Raw genomic sequence first — 23,425 nt, 5'->3', positions numbered from 1 at the left:
CTTACAATTCTCATGGAAATTCAGCAGGTCCTTGGGAGACCCTAGTGTGTGATGCCATCATCAAAAAACGTTATCACTCAATGGAGGTAATGCCCCACACACTGTGTAGTTAGAGAGTGCAACAAAGAAGCAACAGCTTGCATGTACTCCTGTTTCCTGTGTAACTGAAAAAAAAAACACCAAAAGAAGTAATGTACATGACATTCTGTGTGCGATGTCTGTGTTGGAGAAAAAACAATATTTAGTCAGCAGTTGGTAACAAGTCCTACAATCTATAAAGCTGCACTGAAAAACAGCTTTTTGTCTGATGTCACTGCACTGTTGCAGTATGTTGATGACATCCTCATTTGTAGCCAATTCCCTGCCCAGTGCATAAAAGACAGTTTCTCTATTGAAACATTTAGATGCTTTTGGCCACACAGTTGGTCAAAATTGTAAGTTGTGCAGGAAAACGTTACAATTTTAGGACATGTTATCATTGCTGAGGGATGCTTGTCCTCACAACATGTTTCTGCTGTTCAAAATATCCCCATATTCCCAAGCCCACCACTAAGAAATAATTTATGTCCTTTTTGGGCATGATACCATAATGCAGAAATTTAATTCCCAATTACTCTGCCTTTAAAGCCCCTTTAGAAGCCCTCTATCACATTATGTTAATCTACTTTTCCTTTAATTAAAAATCTTTGCCGTCAACAAAACTATACAGAATCCCAGCTAAAATTATTACACTGCAGTTTTGTCCTTCAAGTCTAAACATAAGTCACCAAACATCCAGTCTAGATAAACTTGTACACCTTTTGACAATATGCAGGTTTTTGCAACATATGCCAAGTGGAATGGAGAAATAATCAAGAAAAGTCTCAAGCCTTACCTATTAGGATGAAAGTATGTATGATTGACAGATCTAGCAAAAAATAATCACACAGGATTTTTTTAACCCAGACTTAACTAGCTTTAATGAGTAAAGTTGACAACAAATTTTTATTTAAATTTCTGCAAGTACACAGGGAGTCGCCCATGTACCCACCAACCTACACTTCAAACATGATTTCTGCATTTTGCATCATCTTGTGAAGGCAAACTTAAAAAAAGCTCTCTAATCCTGAATAGCTCAAACAGTTGTTCCCATCAGGCCTTTGTGTTTCCAACCATCTGTGATGCCTGTTGACTCTGTTGTAATTGCTGGATCTTCAGATTCATTACTTCAATGACCGCTGCAAAACAGAAAAAAATTATTTTTACCAATCTGCCAATATGTGGGAGAAGTATTTGCCTCTTTGTTAAATCACATAACTAACTGATGAAATACCTTTTTGGTTCAATTTCACTAGCTATGAAAATGCTCAGAGCTCTTGATTTATCCTCATATTACCTTGTTTCATAGCGTGTTTCTCTTGAAGAGCTGGCTGAATTTTCTCTATCTGCTTAGTGAGGAAGTCTATTTTACGCTTGAAGAATGCCTTTGAGTTCTCCACATTCTAGAAAGATAAAATATGATCAAGTATCATTTATTCTGACATAGTTGACAGTAGTACACATTCAAAAGCCAATATATTACCTTTTCAACATAATATCCAGTCCCCACATCCACTAAGACATGTTCCACGTCATTTAACGTTCCAGGAACGTACATCTGGGTAGAAACAGCTAAGGATCTCCATTGGTACACAACCTCTTTCAATACACATTGTCCAGCCATAATATGACCATTACCGGGTGAGGTCAACACACAAATCATGTCCACCTTGGCACTTGTTAGTGGGGAGGATGTTGTAAATGGAAACTGAGCAATTTGTCCTCAAAGTTAATGTGTTAACATAAATAAACTGGGCAACTAAATAAGGATTTTAATAAATCTGATAAGGAATTAATTTTAAATTGTAAATGTAAAGTCTTTCATAACAACAGTATTCCATGATGGCAGTGCAATAGATGGATAATCTATTGCACTGATATAAGCAAAACATTTTACAGAAATAATTTAAAGACCTTAGCAAGAGATTGAGGTGTAGCTTTGCTTCCAGATCTAAATCTAATCTAGCATCAGTGGCCTGTGTTTTACAAACAAGACTGATCCATTTTTGTTCCCACCTCGCATCTTGCAGGCCTTAAAATAATCTGATGCTAATATCTTAGTGCCAAATACCACAGCACACCCACTGTGGCCCAACACACCATTAATCATGGAGTCATAATGTTATATCTGATAAGTGTGTATTGCACCATAAAGAAATATGTTTGCTGTCGCTTTTCATAGACATCTATAGATGCATAGACGTATCAATGGGTGTAAAAGCTGCTTTCTTGAGTGATGTAGTTTTACTTAAGATTGGAAAAAAAAAATAAATCCATGATGTCAACCGAGGCTTGAGTTTAGTTTGAAAACTATATACACCTATAGATAAACAGCTAATAAGCTGCCAGTGGCAGCATGTCTTTGATTACTATTAGTCTTATTGCAGTGCTCTGCTGGATTGATGGTGTAGAATCACAAAAAGGATACAGAACTGGTGAGAGGCACAAGCAACTCTTTTCCTGTTCAAGAAAACAAAGAAAGAAAGCATAGTTACCAGCAACTGATATAAGCCACATATACTCAGATAATTTCATTAATTATGAACCAAAAATAGCTGAACAATGAAAACTGTAATCCTGGGAATTAGATTGGTAATGTTAACATATTTGTTATAAACACCATTCAGTTTAAATTCCCTACACTCTCTGTCAGCAGAAATGTAATTAGTTTACGTACCCTTATTGTTTGGGTTCAGGACACTTAAGCTGTCTTTTGCTTCAACAAACTTGTTCTGGGCAATTTTCAGCTGACTTATGGAAGACGTCAGGAACTCAACCTCCTGAAATAAAACATCACTAATGAAAGGGAAGCATTGTCATGTTAACACGCTGAGGCTGTATAAGAAACGACATCAGTAGCGTGGGAGCCATTTTCCTTTTAATTGGGGGAAATACTGTCATATAGACACACATGGCTGATAATCTAGTATCTATATACTGAAAAAAGAAACAATACCTGGTCCAGTTGGCCTTTTAATCCTTCCAACTGAGGAAGGGAGAGGTCTGTGAGATTCACCGCCATATTGGAAGCGTGATGAGCAACGAGCTGCACTGGGTGCGCACCATTTGTCAGCCGGAGAACAGAGAGGGTGCGCCGGTTTGGCGGAGATTATACACAATTTTAAATGGAGAATTAGATACCCAACATGCTTCGTCCAGATAAACAATGGGAAACATAGATTTTTTTTTTAGGTGTAGCAAAAGGAAACATTAATTGAATACGAATATGTACAGTAAATATGCAGACCATCGCAAATCCCATACTGTGCCGCAGTATTAAGCAGCAGATAATGCTTAACACTGCCATCCTTATTAGGCACGTAATAAGGATGGCAGTAATGAGCTCAGATCCCTTGGTTTTCCCTCGTTAGCTAAATACGTTGTCCTCGTTTTTAAGATGTAAACTCCCCCCGCCACTTCGTCATCGCTTCTACCCAAGCCATGCACCGGCTGACTGTTAAGAAATATCCCATTAATTGTGCTTCCGACTGAGAGATGGAGCGAGATTAATCTAAAACACTGCCCCCTGTGGTCAAACTGGCATCCATCAACATTTTAGGCCAACGAAATTTAAAATCTCCAATCTGGAAAGAATTAATCTGTTACACCGTTACTCTCATTTATGTTATCCAAGAGGGGATTTAATAATTGTGTCCAGGAGTTGGTTGAAGCATATTAATTCTTAAAAGCATTTTCTTTACTATTCAATGAAAAATACTAATAAAAAATAAATTATCTCAAATTAAAAAAAACAAAAACAAAACCAGCATCACAAGCTAGGTCATTTTAGCAACAAAAAACAACAAACAAAAAAAAAAACATAGGTTAAGTGACGTTCGAAAGATTCCATTTAATATCCATATAAGACAGAAACTTTATCAACAATCCTGCGTTTGTTTTAGTGTTACATAAATGAAAGAAATTTGTTTTTTTAGTTACATTTAACAATAAAATGTTTTTTTTTCCTATAACAATGTATCACAGTATGTTCCTCTAACACTACAGCCAATATATTCCTGGGTTTTAACATACAGGTGAAACATTTTGAAGAAAACCCAACCAAGCCATTTCGCCCAAAAAACAGAGCACAAAAATAAACCTTTAAAATATTAAATTTTTAAACCAGCAACAGCATCTCAAACAAATCAAATGAAAACAATTAACTTAAGAAAACTAATAACAATTAAACTTCAGACAGCAGAGCTATGCCTCATGTGAGTGCTGACACAATAACACCTGGATACTCGTACAGCAGGTGAATTCATGACCTGTGGTTGGCAGCTCCCGTTGTCAGAATAGACGCTTTCACTCCTGCAATAAAGAAAAACAATTTAAGCAATACACAGAAATGAAACTTGAATGAAAGAGTTCAAAACAATGATTTAGGACAAATCTCAACTTACTTATGAAAAGATAATTATATTTAATGGCTGCTAATCGGTGTACAAATACATTTTCGGGTATTAGTGTATAAAAATATATTATCAGGATATGAGGTTTTAACCTGCAAAAACCCACAGACTGAGGGGATGATTGGACAAAATGGTGGAAAAGGTACAAATGTATAAATGAATGGCTGGATGTATAAACAGATGGTTAATGGAAAAAAGATGAATGAGTAGAAAATGGACAAACCAATGGACATATGGAGGAAAAAATGGACTAGTTGATGGAAAAACACTGTCTTAAGTGAGATAATAAAAACAGGAAATTCTTTTTTAAGAGAAATCTCAGCTTACCTTTGATGATTAAACATTTCTCCTCAACAACTGACTCAACCTTTTCCACCTGCTTTGAGACGAGGTCTATCTGCCGCTTTAAGAAGGCCTTGGCTTCCTCCGTACTCTACACAGGCAAAAACATAACAAGCTTTACGTACTGAGAATACACCTTCACTTGGACTTAAACTTTATTTACAATTTCTTTTATTTTCACTGAATTGATTCTGTTCATTTGTGGATTTTTCACATTTTGCAGGTCATTCAGTTTTTTAATTTTGTCTCTTAATCTCACTTAATTATTAAACAGACACAATGGATCCCGACATACAAATATGATAAATCCAACAGAAAAAAACCCCCTACTAAACTACAGCACTGACTTACAAGATGTGATAAAAACACAATATCACATTTCTCATCAGACACAACCTGAAGTTATTAGTTCTAAATATAAGAACAAATTTTCAAAAGCAAGCATGTATTACCTTCTCCACATGAAATCCGGCCCCGATGTTCACCATGACGTGGTCCGTGTTTAAAGCTCCAGGAACATACATCTACATCTGCAGTTCAGGTCAAACACGGATCTGAAATCACTGCTTTTAATTTATATCCCACCACAAAGAAATCACCTTGGGTCATATTTAGTTCAGTGGTAAGTTTGTCTCGCAAAGTCTGCAGGTGTTTAAATTAATGTGTGAACTCACTGATGATTTGTAAGCAAATGCATCATGCTGGTGTACTACAGCAACATCTCTAACGATCATACTGTGAAAAAGTTGACTATTTCTGCTTCATTTATTTTTTTCTAAATTGACCTCATTTTCTAAGACACGGAACTTTTGGGTTTTCATAATCTGTAAATCATAATTAGTAAAATATCCTCTTTATCATATTAAAATTCAAAGGTAGAGGCGGCCACTGATTTCACCATGTAATGTCAATAAACCAACACTAAAAGTAATGATGGCTGCTGGATGGACAGATTCAAACATTTATTTTGATGAAAACACCAAAGACTCAAAGGATACGTAGCTAGTGAGGGGCAGAAGGAATTCTCCTGTTTGTGAATGGATAGAAACGAAAGGATGACCACACACACACAAACACACCCCCACACACACAAACTTTCATACTCTGATAAACACTACAGACGTAAAATAATAATCCAAACATGCAAAGCGCGTAGTATTGAATAAATAAGGATCAAGATGGACTAGGACTAAAAAAGTGTTTTTAAGAAAACTGTTTAGTTCACACACCATTTCTGTTTCTGCTCACGATCTCTACGCTCTCTAGTGCGTGAGCGTACCGGGCCTGGGAGTCTTTCAGCTGTCTGACTGAACACACCAGGAACTCGGCTTCCTGAAAGAAACATGAACATGAATAAAAGAGGAGCAGGCGTCGATGCAAAACAAACAACAAACAAGAATGACTCCAAAACATTTAACATAAAAAGCACTTATGATGGTTGATTCATCTAGATATCTGAGCTAAGAATGATATTTTACCCAAGCTGAGCTCATTCTCATTACCAGATGGACAAATAGTGAAATTTAATACTTCTTTTGGTATTAATTAGCTACCAAATATAAGCCAATAATATATATTCCCCCCATTTTATATGTTCAAACAGTAAAGGAACAAGTTCACAAATAGATGGAGTACAGTACGAGATCTGACACTGGATTATTATAGTATAAATAATCAGAAGTGCTAACAGTAATGAACTTGCATAGTGCTTTTCCAGTCATACTGCTTCATATTAGCACCACATTCACAAACATATTTATAAGTGCCTTGCCCAGGAGGAAGCTGGAATTGAACTTGCAACCTTCCAATTACAAGACCAAAAAAGTCTCCATATAAAATATGGTATGTACGGGAAAAGTTTCCAACACTGTACACATACCACATCTATATTTGATATGAAACTTGGGTCTTCTCAGACACCTCAAAAATAAATAAATAAATAAATAAAAATTAAGTTTTTGTTTATTCCCAACTGGAAAAATATGCAAAAAGCCAGATTCGAGCAACATCCCAGTATAAATGGTGTACATATATCAGCTTCTCCTCAACACCAAGCGGATCAATTACTGATTTTAGTAAAAATACTTTCTAAGTGGTTAATAATTTACCAAGAGGATTGACAGATTAATGGAAAACCATTAGTTGTGATACTTGTTGCTATGGAGCAGAAATACTAAGTGAAAGAGCTGGGTTGCAAATAATATCAAAATGAACTTTCATCAATAAGGCCATTCAATGTTGTGCGGCATTTTTAATTATTTGATATGTATGGACATAAAAGCTCATATAAGGACTTTAAAATAAAAGCAGTTTGTTTATAAAAGCTACTTAAACTCAACACAGCTGCATGTTTTGGTAAATGTGTGTGGACATTGGACAAATTGGTATTTTTTAAAATTTCAATTCAAAAATACTTTCCAAAGGGAGATTAGATGTTATCACTCATATCATTCAAGTATCTTCAAAAAGCCGTCGTGAATGGTGACGCTGCAGACAGGAAGGATCAGATTACACAATTACAATCAGTCGTTGACGAGCTCTGCTAACCCACTTCATTTGCTTTTGCCGCTACTCTTTAACTCTGACTGGCCTTATGGTTCTGAAGACTGGCAGAGAGACTCACTATAATCGATGGAAGAGATTTATTGAGCTTAGATTGTAATCAAAGGATTGGTTAAAATCTAAAGTGATAATTCAGACCTCAATAAAAATCGTAAATTGTTATCGTCAGTAAATTGGACCGATGAATCTGTCTCAGCACAGCAGCTTTCAAGATGGTTCTCTCTGTAAAAGGGATTTAGGTCAAAAGAGACCTGACAGCCTTTGAGTTTTCACAAATTGATATTTTTTAGACAAATTACAGCTTATGTTTTATATACCTAACATAATGAACAATATATTAATTATTTCCAGTGTAATAACTTTTGAACTAACGCGAATCAAAGGTAGTCCTAGCCCTTTAATATATTCAGAAGCTACAAATACGATGCAAATTTCAACTTCAGAAAATACCAAAGCTAAAAGCTAAAAATGTGAAGAACCAAGAGAAATCTCAAAACCATACTGCAATGTTGGTTTAAAGTCATTTTGCTCCACTGGCCTTTAGCATTCCCCTGATAGTTGGGCAATTACAGAAACATGAAGCTAAAGGTAGAGTTACATGATTCATCCGGTTTTATTCCAGGCCAGTGTCCTCATACACTACAAACAAATAGATTAAAAACCTGTTGTAGTTGATGAAAGCACTCCAAACCAGGCTGAGAGAAGCTTGGGAGATTTACCGCCATGATGCAAGAGCAGAGAGAAGAACTTTCATGTTTCGTACTAAAATAATTTGAAACACTGCCCCCATGTGGACGAAACCAGGATCTACACTACCACTTTCATGCACGCTCCAGTCATTCTTACCTACCGGTCCTTGCAGCCCTAAAAAAGGGGATTAAACAGGAATATAAATAACTTATGACAAGCACTACATCAGATACTTCATTTCCAGTACTTATTATTGCATGTTTTACAAGCCAACAACTTTAATAGCCAAGATGTTTTACTCCTATTCATTCTTACCAAAAAATAAACATCAAACCAAGGGATGATTTTAAAAAATACTTTCATCTCCATTCAAAATGATGAATACTATAGGTCTACAGTAAACCGCTGTATCTTTAAAAAAAAAATAATAATAAAAACACTTGCAAAACAGACTGGATGTGTCATCTCATTTATTCGAAATATGTAGCAATTAAAAAAAAAAAAAAAAAGGTTAGAAAAAACATTCAGAGTTCATAATAAAGCGTCATGGTGTTGCATAAACGAAATGTTTATTCTGTTTGTTGCTAAGCATTTTAAGGCTTCCATTCCTACTGCAGGTGGATGGGTAGCCCATAGATGACGGGTGCTGCTCCTATGAGGTATTTAAGGTGTGTGGCCTGACGCGATGAATCGATGAACTCCAGGAGCGGTGCTCCGGATCCTGCAGAGAACCAGGACTCCAGCAGGACCTTGGTGAAGCGATCGATGTCCCGATCAGTTACATCCCACAAGTTGCCCAAAATAAAGGGGCTGGGAGAAAAATAACACATTTAAACAACAATTCAGGTCACAGACTCAATGCAGACACACAGTCGTCCCAAAAATGAATTACTGCATGTGGATACAAGTAGAAAGATTCATCTCACCATCCTGATATGAGGTAGTTCAGAATGATGCCCTGTCCCTCCTGATTGCCTTTGACTGCCAGAGCGGCGCTGCTGCAGCCCAGAAGTAGCGAGGCAGCTCTCATCTGCTGCTTGAGGACCGCCTGGCAGTCCAGAAACCTGGCTCCTGCTCCATGTCCCACATAACTACGGCACAAACGGGGACATTCAGTTTAATAAAAAAAAAAAACAGAAACTGCTTTGTTTCCTCCAACTGATTCACAATTTCAATAAATTTGATTTTTCTTTGTGTCTACTTAGTTAAAGCCTGGGAACATGAGTAGCAGTTGTGTTTTCCATCTAAGATTTTTATTTATTTATTTTTTTGATAGTGCTACAGACTGGCTATACAGTGAAGTTGATGAAACATTTTTAAGTCTTACTGTACATCCAATGAATATTACAAAAATTTAATCTCAAACTCACATGTACAGGTCCTGGTTAGCAACAGCTTCTTGTAGTTGTCCTGAGTCAGGAGCGACACCACACACACCCTGCCAGCCTGGTTTACTTTCACACACACACACACACACACACACAAAAGGGTCATCAATAATGGGACGGAATATAAACTGGTGACAGAAATGCGTCTCATTTAATATTTGCCTCACGTGGAAAACGATTCCTTGAACCGATCCTGAGCATTTTTCAAATTGCCATCAGGGTCCAAAACGTAAAACACCTTCTTCAGGTCCACACCCTGCCTCAGGACGGACTGAGGATCCGTCTGAGGAGGAAAACATATCCCGTTAAATTATCTCCACGGCACACAACTAATACGCTACGAGTTGGATCAGCACCACAGACAGTACTAATGATCTAAATCTCACCTCCTTCTGAAAGCTCAGCCCGATCAGAGAATGTAGAGAAGGCATCCGGCTGATGGAGTGAGACTTTAGGGCTGTCATGCTCTCCCACGGCAACCTCTGAACATACTGCATTAAAAACACGGGGTGGGAAGTGTTATACACTTTTTCACAAATGTAAAAATCAGTTACATTTTATTTCTGACCAGCACAAAGTCGGTCATGCAGGACAATCTGACCTTGTCCAGGATTAGAACCACGTGACCTTTGGCCTCCGTTCTCTCTGACAGCTGAGACACTGCTGTGCGGAAAAGATGATCACAGGCCATGTCCCACTTCGGGGAAAGTCCTGATCCAAATCGTTTGAGATCTTCTTCAGAGAGAGAGTGAGAAGCTGAAAGCACAATCTAAGAGACAAAGAATGCGGTTTAACAGTCGATAAACAACAAGACAGACCACAGCTTCTCTCTCCAAGAAAAGAAAAGAAAAGAAAAAGCAGCATACCTTCAGCATCTTCTCACTCACAGCGACTCCTCTCTTAGAAAAAGCCTTGCGAAGTTCTTTAGCCTGATCGGAGAGCTGTGGATCTTGTGCAAGTGGTAAAAAGAAGCTCTGCCAGCATCCGAGCATCTTCTCCATTTCTTTTAGCAGTTGCTGAAAAATGTCATTAATCGGTAAACATTTGGTAAAAACTCAAGTGAAAACCACGGAATATTAAATATTCTCTGTAGTTGAGTATTTTTGTAAATAATAGAGTATTGGTCAAAAAAACATAAATCTTAGTTTTCATAAATCCATTTGACATCAGGAGACGCCACTAAAACCTTTACCTGAAGTCGACAGTCAAGAGCTCGGCGACCCTCCCACCACTTGGCTTTCTCAGCCACGCAGCTCACAACCTTTTGCTCTACCAGGATGCTGTCCATCTCCTGGACCAACCACCTGACGGTGAGCTTCACAACACAAAGATAGGGAACATTTTCATATATAGAAAACCAAAACTTCACGACAAATTAATCATTTTAGCAGACAGCAAAGAGTTATCTCAAAAAACAATTCAATAAGTCATCCCTGTAAGGGTTTCTGTTCTGTGAAAAGACGCTTTGATTCATTGATGTCGACCTAATGAAATGTTTATCGCATTATCAAGGTGCATTCTGAAGAAAAAGTTTCACACTGGAGAGCGAGGCTGAAACGGCAACAGGGAGTCTTTCAGGAAAGAGACATTTTATTTCATCTGGTATTGCTGCTGAGCTCAATTACGCTCAGTGAATGCAGCTTTACTAATCTAACGGCCGATATAATGGCTAAGACAACATACTTGAAAACTCTTGTGGCCAAATTTTAAATTCTGTTTTAGATCATGATTTCTGCACAGTCTTTGATGACAGTTGTTTAAACAGTAAAACATTTTTAATCAAGCTAACCTCTTGTCTGGAAGTGGAGATATGAAGAGTGATGGGGGAAGAGTCCTTCTCCAGACGTGTCAGCATTAAGCTTTCCCCCATTTCCCCTGGTTTTACTCCCAGCACGGACATCAAACACACCGTTACTCCTGAACACGAAGAGAAAGAAAAATATAGGGATCATTTATCTGTGTTCAAGTTCAGAGAAAAATAGTTAAAGTTAAAAAGCTTTTGAGAATAAACAGTGTCTACCTGGTGGAAGCCGTTGGATTTGTTGGGTAAACTCTTTGCACGGGTTCTTGGGGAAGGAACAGAGGTCTGCAGTGGGGAAGGAAAATATGTTGTCCATCTGACACAGCTTCTCTCCAGTCAAGCTGGGCTCGTTCAGACTCAGAGCCTCCATTTTTTCTGGTAAGTTGCTGGACGACTTTTTCAGTTTTCTAGATTTAAAAAAATGCAAAATTAATTTAGAAAATGAACTAGATTGATTTCAACTCAATAACTGATGCGCTTAAGAAATTTTAAAAAATACAAACTTACAGGCGAGAGCTGTTTAAGTAGCGGATTGTGCGATGGCGACTGGTGACTCCCAACGACTGGACGTGCAACATTGCTGTGCTTTTGGGGTCACTCTCCCCTGTGGTCAGGGCCAGAAGAGTGCAGAGGCTTGGGTAGATTGTTGGACAGGGGAAGTGATGAAGAGTCAGCAGTGCTGAGTGCAGCAGAGCCTGAACGTCCTCCACGGAAAGATTGTCTGAGGACCAAAACAAACAGGCGCAACAAAATTAAGAACTTCAATCTTTTCAATAGGAACATATTTCTATTAGATAAATTCTGCACAGGAATACATTATCAAAAAAAATGAAACTTAGAGTCACATACCTGGCGTGATGTCTGCATGAGCGATGTTGGTTGATCGATCTTCTGCTGGACGGCCATTATTTCTCTTTTCAAGCAGCCCATCTTTCTCCAAATCACAGTACATATCCCTCCTCAACACCTCAAAGTCGATGTCTGAGGACAGAGGAAAGATTTGATAGCCATCACATCACAATTTTAAAACGCGGGGATTCTTATTAAGAAAACGCAATGAGCTCTATACTGAAACAAAACATCTCAAGTTGTTTTAGAATCTAAACTGATATCAAAAGATGGCAGTCGTTAGTCTCTTCTAATGTTTTTCTTTCAAGAACAACAAACACCTACTAATGTCTTTAGCTGCAGCTGACCGATTCTCCTCAGCATCTGAAGTCCTGAGCTGCTCGATGCTTATGTCTAGAACACCATCAGCTTCTTCCACGATAGTCCTCATGGTGTCCAGCTCATCCTGCAGTTCTTCAGTCTTGGATGGTTTTCTGCTTCTTCCTCTTCTGCTGGACGCAGGCCGATGAAGCAAAGCCTCGTCATCCTCGGAAGAGGCCGGAAGAGGCTTTGCCACGCTCGTTTTTGCCCTGGTCGGCCTCCTGGTTGCAGCCTTCTCTGCAGGTGGATCTGTGGCCGTCTTAGGATTAGCAGCAGCTCTTCTAGACGTTCGATTTTTACGCACATCTGCAGACACTCTGAGCTCTGCTTGGGCAGCTACGTCGGAGTCACTCTCATCGCTAAACTCAACCTGTGACAAGATGAGGAGGCAGTTTGATAAAAGTTCATTTGCACAAATGGAAATCATTGCGAAGTTTGATTTACTTTAGTAAAACTTAGATTTATTACAGACTAAAGTGGAGGTGGACATTTATCATAATGTTCATCAATTATTGTGATACATTTCTTAATTTCGATTCATCACAATTTTTGTCACAATAAATTTCAATTAATGTTTAAAATCCATCACAAATGTCTGCATTGTTGGAATTGTTATTTTTACTTTTTTCCCCAATGTTTGCTCAACGAGAGTTTAAATAAATATTTAAAAAAAAAACTGAAAAATATGATTAAATGCAGTTTTATGTAAATGGTGTCAAAAAAAAAAAACTGTTACAATTGGGTACGTTTGTCAAAACCAGCATTTGGGGTTTTTACGGCTGTGATTGTCATTTCATGCAGTCACAGTTATACATTCACCTAAAAAAGAAGAGTAATGAATAGTTCTTATTGTCATCTCAATAATACCACAAAATATTGTGATAAAACTAATTCTATATCACCCATCCCTGGTGTAAGGAATATCAGCTTTTATCAAATTATTACACAATATTCAGGTAAAACTTACAGAACTTTGTGGTTAAAATGCAACTATGTGAAAAAGTTAAAGAGTTACTAAAGACTTTTCTCCACTGCAAGCAATTAAAAAATATATAGATATATATAAAAGAATTTGCCTGAGAGGTGTCCAATCATCTTTATGTTCTGACAGTAAATCTGTTTTCTGCTCACCTTGTAGCGTGTTTTCTTGGTCCGTTTCGGAGCCGCGGGCACAGGAGGAACCTTGTTCTGAACTGGTGACACGTCTTCATACACATGAAACTGGAGTTTAGTCGTACTCCTCGACACTTTCTGTATCGAAGCGTGGCAATGCACATTCTGAACAGGAGTGAAAGTCAAAGTAGGAACTACTGTGTTGAAATCAAATACGCCAGAAGAGGACTTGGACTTTGCAACAACTGGTGTCATGGGAACCAGACCCTTTGCTTTGGTTGAGGGGCCGGTGAATTGAATTTTGGATTTGACCCCTTTGACTTTTTTTGGTTCCTGTTTTTTCTCAGCAGCATTCGGGCTTTGAATGGAGGCTTTGGTCTTCTTTAGTTTTGAAGGTGGGACTGATTTCTCCCCAGACTCGATGTCATTCGGCTCCTTTGGTGCGTTCCATGTCCAGGTCTTTGAAAACAGTTCCTCAGGCCTGCAGCCTTTTTTGGCAGCCAAACTCATCAGTAAAGCAATGGCTTTGGTTGCCATCAAATGCGCTCTTACAGGTCGCAGCGCAGGAGAGGATGTGGAATCCATAAATGCAAGGCCGGCGTCTAGTATTTTCCACAAGCCAGAGACCTTGTTGGCCTTTGTTTGAAGTTCGGCCTGGGCCATGCTCAGGTACACACGGCCCACCACGTCCTGCATCAGGGACGGATTGGAGATGCCTCTTGCAGAGTTGCAGGGAGGGAAGAGCTCAGTCAGCTTCTCCTTGAGTCGCATGGTCACGTTTTTACAGCAGACTAAAGTTGCCCAGTGAAGCTTAGAAATAACACTGAGATCATTTGGATCAAGCTGAAGAGCAAGCTCCGCCTGCGTTGCCGCCCAGTGAGCCGAGGCTCGGCCTAAACACGGCTCTGAGCAGCAGGAACACTGACAATCAGGTTCATGGGTCAGAGAGGAGAGCCAGCGCAGAGGTGGAGCTTTAAGGGGCGGAGAGCTGGCCACATCCTTCATGACCACTTCTTTGGCACTCCACCTGATGCTCAAGATGTCTTTTAGCTCATTTTCCATGGATGGAAGAGGCGACTGAGGTCTTTGAGCAGGACGACCTTTTCTTGGTTTGATTTTGACATCCGTCCTTTTAACCTGATCTGACAAATCTAAGGGAAAGAGAAAGGGAAGTAAGAGTGTTTCTATTAATTTATGATTCATAATCTTGTCACATTCTGCTTCTCAGAGGACCCATATTTACTTAGTCACCACATACACTGAGACAAATGGAAAAAGAAGTAAAAAAAAAGAAGTCTTAAGCTAAGCATTATAAAACTGCGAAAAAGAGTAGCATCTTGCTAATTCTGCAAGAGCACTTAAGAGAAGATCCAGTCCTTTTAGTTTCACAATTTTCTAATCATTTGTGAAACTAAATTTTTGGTTTTCGTTATCCATGAGCTATGATCATCAAACTTGCAAGAAATAAAGGCTGACATGTTTCACCCTATATGTCAAATTTGCATGAGCTGCATATAAAAAACATGGAACTTTTTCTGTTTTTACAATATTCATAGATTTTGATGTACCAGTAATAGGAAAGCAGCTCCTTTTGAACCGATGCATCAGTGCATTCACATACCTGTGTCGTGCTCCAGGAGGGTTTTGACAAAATTCAGATCTGTTCGACTTTCTTCCGTTTCCCCCTGCATCAGCTCCAATTCTGCTTTAAGCACCAAGAACTCCACACATCTTCAAGAAATAAATACAAAGCAAACAAGATAAAAACTAATTGCATATTAGATTTACTGCTTTACTTGTGCCTAATCAACTAACATAAACAAATTATAATCAGAGCCCTGTGTGGCTCCCCCTGCATACCGGCCAAGTGCTTGCAGCTTGATGGCCAGTTTCAGGGCTTCTAAACACTGGAACCTGGCATCATTGATGGCACCAGAGCTACTCCGCACGGCGACCAGCTTGGCAGTGGAGCTCAGCAGCTCTGACAGCAGCTGCCACTTCATGACCAGGTTTTCTCCTAGTTAAAGACCAGAGACGGTGATGAGATCTGGCTGTTCTTGACAAAAGCCAGAAACAGGAAGAGAGTCTTATTATGGGGGAAAATGTCTTTCAATAATACCTTGGTGAACAAAGCGCACTTCTTCGTTATGTGTAGTGTTCCCATACAGGCCTTTTCCCACTAAAGTGATCAGCAAGCTGCAGAGAAGCTTAAGTCCCTCATATATGGCAGTATCAGGAGAAGTTATACCTGAGATAAACACAACATATAATTACTTGCCTTTAAAAAACAAAATTAAAACATCTTCATACAGCCCCTTGCCAAAGTATTTATACCCATTTAACGTTTTTATAGGTCAGGTTACATCCATAAATGTCAGGGGATATTTTGTGGGGTTTATGCAGTAGATCAAACTAAAGTAGTGCAGAGTGGTGAGGAGAACATATATATATAATAAGTGCAATGTGATTTTCTTCCATCAGCCTTTTCAAGTCAACTTGTAAGACCAGTGTTAGCTGCAAGCGCAGCAGTTAGTCTTTGGGGTTGTGTCTCTACCAGCTCTGCACATTTACAGAGAACACGTTTTGCCCATTTGTCTTTGCAAAGTAGCTTTATAATTTATTTCAGCCAGAGTGGGTAGATGGCATCTGATAACCAATATTCAAGTCCCTTCTCTTCACCCATGTGCTGCTTTTTGTTGATCTATAACGTATAACTAAAACACACTGAAGCTTATAGTATTAGAACAAAAAAAAAACGGTTCAAATGTTTTGAATACGTTTGCAGACATTTAGATGCAAAAGTACTGCATATGACCTCCACTCACCGAACTGAGAGATAAGGCTTCTTTGGGCTTGAGGAAGCTGACTGACGTCCAGATTCAAATAGGAGCTGCAGGTCTGCAGAGTACGCGCTCGAAGCAGGTACCAGTTCTTTGACTGTTTTTCATCGTTTACCTCTTCCAGCACTTGACACAGATAAGGGAGTCCAATGCTAATCTAAAATATAGGTAAAAAACACAGGATCAGTACAATAACCCGACTAATGAATCATGCTGGATGTGCAAAGATTGCATACCTGTCCTACGCTGTAGAAGTACTGAGCCTTTAACAAGACAACCAGAATAGAGAGAAATGGAGGACCATCATCTTTGGTGTTTGAAGAAAGCATTTTCTCTGCTTCCTCTATCGGGGCCTTGAGATAAATCATAAGTGGATTACAATAGTTATATGGCAGATTTAAGAAAAAACAAAACTACGTGTTCCATTTTCTGTTTATTGTTTAATAAACCAAAAACAAACAAACTAACAAAAAAACAATTCACCAGAGCTAGGTCAGGAGAGCCCAAGTCCAAAAGGATGCTGGCTGTTTGACAGAGAGCTGCAGCACAATAACCAGTATCAGCAAGTTCACGGGAAAATTTAATCACAAGGCGATACGCTTCCAGTGCCTTCAGGGGCTGTATCAGAAACAAAAAAAATAATTTTTACCTTTTAATGCAATAAAACTATTCACAAATGCATGCCATAAAACATCTCGAGATCAAATGTAGTTTCTCTCTTTCTAGAATTGTTAAAATAATAAACACCCCCAACTAATTCAATTCAGTCAAGATTAACATTGTTTTTTTTTTAAACCCAGGATGCAAAAAAAAAAAAAACAGGACGATGAAATATACACTTAAAAGCATGTTTGAGCTCTTCACAGTGAATATTTTAGTCCAATTTCATACTTGAACATGTAACTCAATTTAAATAGGCATTTCCAGTTTATTTTAATGATCTTCTATATAAACATGCATTAAATTTTACAGCTAGACAGAAAACGAGCAAAGGAGATGCAATAGTTGTGATCCATTTGTTGCCATTACCTTCCCAATGAGTCTGAAGAGAGCAGCAGCAGAAGATATCGAGCTGCAGGTCTGCTTAGCGTTTCTGACAGCAGGCACAGCTCGATTCTTAAAAAGGTCACTCCAGAACGCCAGAGCTTTTTCTAGTGGCTGACACAGCTCTTAAAAGTGAGAGAAAAAAAGACATTTATTCATATTGTACTTTATGACAAAAAAAATCCAATAAGCCTACAGCAAGAACTCCAGAACTGAAACCAAAGTCAATTATAATTCTAAGAAGAGATTTGGGTGTGCTGTGGTGGCGCAGAGGATTGTGCGACCCACGTTTGGAGGCCTCGAGTCTCTGACGCGGCCGTCGCGGGTTAGATTCCCGGACCCGGCGATATTTGCTGCATGTCTTCCCCCTTTCCTGTCAGCCTACTTAAATATAAGGGACACTAGAGCCCACAAAAGACCCCCCGGAGGGGAGAAGAAGAAAAAATTCTAAGAGAAAGATGATCAGATAAAAATCAGCCGCCTTACTTTTTTCTGCAGACAGGTTCAGATGAAGCCCTTCATACACCAGAGTTCTGTCCTGTGTCTTCTGCTTGTCTTCATAATCAAAGTCATTGTTGCCTACAGGATTGGTTGCATCCACTGTGTTTTCACGCAGCTCTTTACGTTTTTTATCATTTTCAATGGCCTGGTGAAAAAAGAAAATAATTTACAACATTTTAGAAAGTGTTGACCCAAAGCTGATGTCTAAACTATTAGAAATGGGCCAACGTTAAAAAGTTGCTCTTTCAAAGCTTTAAAGGTGTTGTATAGAAGACAAAAATCAGTTTGACAGAGCATAGACACAACACTGCCAACATTTCTAGTTGTGAAAAACAGTAATGGTGTTGAAACTAATGGACCGCCATCCATCACTCCTATTCTTGTAATACCAAAAAAATAAATAAATAACAAAGATCAATCACCTCCTGCAGGTTCTTCTCTAGAGTGCAAATATAAAGCCAGAGTAAGGCTTGTGCTTTGTCATCTTTCAGTCTGTCAGCATTTTCTGAAGTCTCTGTTTCTTCGTCAAGAAGCCGTAAAGCTTCGTTGGTGAAATCAATGGCCATGCTGTGTTGGCAGAAAAAATAAACAAGAACTAATGAAGATAGTTCTGTGGTATCAATTAGTTAAAGACAAAAACAAACAAAAAGAAAAACGACAACAATAAAAGAAAAAGACACTTGTGGATGACAGTTCATTATATTTTCCGTAATAAAAATGATTACCAGTCAGTTTGCTCACTGAAATCCTGGAAGCACACCACTTGGGCCATTTCACAGAGGTAGACGGCACGTAGATGTCGGTAAGCACTCTCCTCCTGGCAGATGTCCAGTAGATCACAGAGTGTGTTGTAACGTTCTTGAGCCGTGTCTCTGGTCGACTCCTTATAGGCACGCAGCTCTTCATCCAAAAGGCACAGCATGACTTTCTCCTCCAGGACGTCGGCACCAAATCCATCACGTAAAGTCCTGATTTTAATACAAACAAATGCAAGGTCATTTTGTAAATTAATATTAAAGTTTACATACAAAAAAAAATATGTATATATATATATATATATATGTATAAAAAAATAAAAATAATATTTCTCTGTACACAAGTTTTATATCCTCATCATCGTTACAGGCGCCGTCACCCTTTGTTTTGACCCAAAGAGAGATGGGCTCAGCCATAAGAGTTGTCATTTGGTCCCCCAGGGCCTTCAGCCACACGATTATCCAGTCAAGCGCTCGCTGCAGTTTTCCAGCCCGCCGTGAAGTTTGCACAGCCAGCATGAAGGGTCGACTTAACTGGTTTGTCACAACAGAAATAAAAAAAAAAATTCAACTAAATACACAGTATATGTAACATGGGGTCTGGTAGAGAGGATCGTATTTGACAAACTTACTCTGTCAGCTGAAAGCGTGTTGGGCCATTTCCTGGTCAGATCCTTGCAGACGATTTCCACCAGCGCAAAAGCCTGCTCATACAGGCGCCGATTGAACAAGCAACAAGCCAAATTGCTCACAGCAACCACTATAAAGCAGATTATGCACAACAGCTATGATATTCAAATTACATTCAGATGGCTATAAAGTGATGCAAGAGTTTCAGAGTGAACTTGACAATCCATAAAAGAAACAAACCGGTCACCTGATTTGCTCAAAAGGCTTTCATTTAACAACTTGTGAAGTTCAGTCATCAGCAGCCCAGTTGTTGCTTTGCAGTAGAGCACAATCCTGTCCAGGGTGTCACCGTCCTCCAGCTAAGTACAATAAATCAGACGTATTAAAAACTCAAAACCAAATGTGTGTGCATCCAAAGTTGATTCTGACAGAGTTTTTGTTCATTTTTTCAAAAACACAGAAATGAGACAATAAAATCTGATTTGGTGTAAGCTTTTTGAACTTCAGAAAAGCTTACACAGGAAGATTTTAAAATTGCCAGCCAATTTTCAAAAAACCTGAGAGATCGCAAAATATTAATGTTATTTGTGTTGAGATACAATTTTTTTTTTTGCAAACAGTTTTAAATGCAAAGTTTACCTGTGATGTCTTCATGCTCTCATATGCCAATGCAAAGCTGTGGTAAATGTTCAAACAAAGTGACTTTCGCATCTTTTCCCCCACCACTTTAAATTCTGAAACCTAGGAAAGCAAGAAAATTATAGTTTTTTGCTTCTTCTACAGTTTATTCGAACACAGATTTTTAAACCTAATACAGTGTCTCTCAATTCCAGTTTCCAGGGAGCACTGTCCTGCACGTTTTCCCTTCTAACAGGATGCTGCAGCACTTGATGATGCAGAGGAAGTTCTGAAATCATTTGAACCAGGTGTTATGGAACAGAGACATCTAAAATATGCAGAGCAGTGGTCCCTGAGGACCAGAATTGAGAAACAATGACCCATCAGGAGGCAACACTAACCTTATCAAGCATTCTCAGTGTCCGCTCTTGGTACTCCTCCAGAAATGAAAACAAAGCCAGTAGCTCTGCTCCACTCAGCTCTTTGCTGTGTCCATTTTCAACAGCCCATACCAACAGGTTGCAAACTTCAAGAACTGTGTGACCTTCTCTGAAGTCCAGCTCAGTTGAAACAGATCTTAAAATTCTTGCACAGTGTTTCAAAGCCTCGTGACATTCTTCATCAGCCTTCTTTGTTGAGTGAATCATTATTCCCCATTTGCAGAGAACTAGCGGTGCCGTTGGAAAGCCAACACGGTTCACAGTCATCCTCTCCATGTCAGTCAAGAAGCATCGGGCTAGATTGTGGTAGCCGACCTTACAGATAGCCTTCACTGACAGCAGTATAATTTCAGATAGCGCATAATAACGTGATATTGGTAAATGTTGAATTTTCTCCCCTTCCTCACAGGTTTCAGTCTCTGCATTAGTTCTCTTAACCATTGTTTTTATTTCCTCCAGAAGATATGAAGCTTCCTCTATGGTCAGGACTTCAAAGCTACTCTCAAACGCAGTGATGGCATCCTGCATGTATTCGGAGGTTTTCAAGGAAACAGGAGTCTCTGTTTCTGACTCCAGCAACAATAAGAAGCTATAAGTTAGAAACTGCCAGCGCAGTTTTTCTCGAGGATTCAGTGCATTCTTTTCTTTAGCAGCAGAGAGGCCGTTCCAAAACACCGTGAAACAGCTCCGCAAGAGAACATTGCAATCCTCTCCAGTCTGCAAATAACACAAAACACATTAGAGCTGACAATGTCAGCAAGGATGGATTTTAAAATACAGCACATATTTCCAGTTAAAAATGTAGAATCTCCATCAGCAATAATATATTATTTTGAGCTTTTAATGATGACTGAGCTGTTGATTTTTTTTGCGATATTCCAAGTTTGAGTACCGACATTTCAATGATTTTGACAAAAACTCAAAAGTTTAAATTTGTAGCATCCTTCTCAGGTTGAAAAATAAATGCATGTTCCCACTGTCTTTTCTCAGCATGTTGCACTTCTACCAAATGTTCTCTGTAGACATAAACAAGTTCCTGGCATAATTGTGGCTAGCTGTTTGATCATTTTTCTTGTCAGATATTGTATATATTTTGGCAAAGACCAAGCTTTTAAGAACAATCCACAAATTTTCAATATGATTGATAGAATAAATGGGTAGCACATAATTATTAACAACCACCTCAATTTGTGGTCATCAGACAGAACTAATCATTGAAAATATGTTTGGAGGAGCCAAGGCTTTCAAAATGTGACATTGTACAACTGTCAAACATAGTGGAGGTAGCATAATGCTGAGGGTCGTCTTCACTGGCTGTGGTAAAGGTGTGTTGCACATAAAGAGAAATCATCAAGGAGAAGGACAACCTTTAAATTATCAAATGCAATCTCAAATCAACAAAACCTGTTAAACAAAACACAGCTTAATTATAAATTTCTGGAACAGGCACAATCTCAGGGCCTACAAGGTGGATTAGTACCACGGAATCTAACTATTTAAATAATCTCTACTAATTATAAGCAGAATTTTCAGAAATGAAGCCAGAATTATGCCATAAACTTGTTGGGGACTGCAAAAACTGTTGTTCCTATGTAAAAGTCATTATTAAAAACCCCAAATAAACAACATTTAAGTCAAAGATGACTGCCACTCTCGACGATACACACCTCTTGTACTTTTGAAATCCTGTAGCAAAGGATTCCAGCCAGTTGACCGCAAAGAGTGTATTCCCCTAAGGAGCATAGGTTCTTGACAACATGGAAAAGGATCATCTCCATGTATAACGGACTGTGGCGCGACACAACCTTTACAGAAGTATCATAGGCATGAAGAATCAGCCCCACCAAAGTCACCAACTCCTTCGCGTGGACAGAGTGACAGGATGTAAGTCCAAGCTGATGGTTACAAGCTCTGATAATCCTGTCACATAGTACGCGAACATGAAGTCCGGGATTACTATTCGCATATTTCTAAAAAAAAAAGAAGATGAAAAAGAAACACGGTTACGTTTTAGTGTAAGAAAATATAAGTCAATTTAACACAGAATGGATGGATCTTTGTAGGGTAAGTGATTAGTTAATGCTTAGGGAATGTAATTTACTGATTCACGTAAATCTGCAGGTAAAATCTAAGCATTTGGTTGTTATGCCAACCTCAAATTCCTGAGACAAAAGCCTCGTCTCTTCAACAGAGACGGTCCTCTTGATGTAGTCTTCCACTTTCAAACACTTCATGTCGACTCCTGTAAAAGACAAATCATTAAACGATTCCTCCTGCCCAAACCGTGTTTAATAAAGTGGCAAGCTACTATTTATGTCCCCGCGGTTGGTTCAAAATGACGCTAGTATTTAGCTAAAGTCTTAAAGTTTTAAAACAGTAGCAGCATGAACTTACTTGATGTATTCACTATTGGCGAAAATATTGTCCTCACGGCCGAAAAATTAGATAGTTGTTCCTCATAACAAAAGTTTGAGAAGGAGCTTTTAATGAAAATTTCAGTTACGTGGGTGCTCCATTTCCCAACGGCAACCGCGGCGCACTGTTTTTGAATGATCTCAACGAACCAATCACAAGCTGTCAGGAAAACGATTGGAATTATGGGTGTTTTATTTTTAAAGAAACATGCACAAGCCTTTTTAAGAACGGACCACAAAATCCCATATTACTTTATAGATATTTCAGTATATTTCAACGATATTTTAACTATATTCGGTATGTTTCTGCTATTTCTTTCAGATATTTAAATAGATAGCACGTCTTCATTACAGTTACTCGTCACGTTTTTATAGCGTGCAACATGTTTAAATATTTGGTAAACTAATTCACCGGTCAATTGAGACAGGTTTAAGAGGCGTCCATTGTTGCAGAGAAAATATGATAACATTTTTACAATTTATCATGTTTAATTTAGCTTTAAACAAACTTATTTAAGCATAGATGTCTAGTGTGCAAAAATATTATATTTTCTTTTAATTTAAATATTCAAAACACAGTAAATTTTG

The 23,425-nt window shown here is 38.6% G+C and overlaps 3 protein-coding genes across 3 annotated transcripts; all 3 read right to left on the bottom strand.

The window, feature by feature from the left end:
* Positions 1-931: 931 nt before the first annotated feature.
* Positions 932-3,143, bottom strand: LOC102237683 (prefoldin subunit 5-like). The gene is made up of 6 exons (XM_005799851.3): positions 3,035-3,143; positions 2,756-2,858; positions 2,507-2,538; positions 1,562-1,636; positions 1,376-1,481; positions 932-1,217 (listed from the first exon to the last, which is right to left on the bottom strand). Exons 1-6 carry the CDS (start codon positions 3,098-3,100, stop codon positions 1,132-1,134), a joined length of 468 nt encoding a protein of 155 aa, XP_005799908.3. The 5' UTR covers positions 3,101-3,143; the 3' UTR covers positions 932-1,131.
* Positions 3,144-4,282: 1,139 nt separating this feature from the next.
* On the bottom strand, positions 4,283-8,119 carry LOC106699649 (prefoldin subunit 5-like). The gene is made up of 6 exons (XM_014469046.2): positions 8,057-8,119; positions 6,062-6,164; positions 5,831-5,859; positions 5,285-5,356; positions 4,818-4,923; positions 4,283-4,389 (listed from the first exon to the last, which is right to left on the bottom strand). The coding sequence occupies exons 1-6, from the start codon at positions 8,117-8,119 to the stop codon at positions 4,340-4,342; spliced, it is 423 nt and encodes a 140-aa protein (XP_014324532.1). The 3' UTR covers positions 4,283-4,339.
* A 436-nt stretch (positions 8,120-8,555) lies between these two features.
* espl1 (extra spindle pole bodies like 1, separase) lies at positions 8,556-22,953 on the bottom strand. The gene is made up of 32 exons (XM_014469067.2): positions 22,818-22,953; positions 22,577-22,665; positions 22,091-22,393; positions 20,385-21,140; positions 20,005-20,106; positions 19,613-19,724; positions 19,368-19,495; positions 19,076-19,269; positions 18,706-18,948; positions 18,403-18,547; positions 17,966-18,125; positions 17,465-17,604; positions 16,919-17,053; positions 16,672-16,788; positions 16,421-16,592; positions 15,715-15,843; positions 15,456-15,612; positions 15,217-15,326; positions 13,614-14,746; positions 12,447-12,852; positions 12,123-12,254; positions 11,781-11,994; positions 11,493-11,680; positions 11,262-11,389; positions 10,665-10,787; positions 10,339-10,488; positions 10,074-10,241; positions 9,859-9,963; positions 9,640-9,755; positions 9,455-9,538; positions 9,011-9,175; positions 8,556-8,894 (listed from the first exon to the last, which is right to left on the bottom strand). Exons 2-32 carry the CDS (start codon positions 22,655-22,657, stop codon positions 8,693-8,695), a joined length of 6,498 nt encoding a protein of 2,165 aa, XP_014324553.1. The 5' UTR covers positions 22,658-22,665; positions 22,818-22,953; the 3' UTR covers positions 8,556-8,692.
* Positions 22,954-23,425: the final 472 nt, after the last annotated feature.

Source organism: Xiphophorus maculatus, chromosome 20 (assembly GCF_002775205.1).
Source record: "Xiphophorus maculatus strain JP 163 A chromosome 20, X_maculatus-5.0-male, whole genome shotgun sequence".
NCBI classification, from domain to species: domain Eukaryota; kingdom Metazoa; phylum Chordata; class Actinopteri; order Cyprinodontiformes; family Poeciliidae; genus Xiphophorus; species Xiphophorus maculatus.
This window is presented reverse-complemented; position numbering and strand designations above follow the sequence as displayed.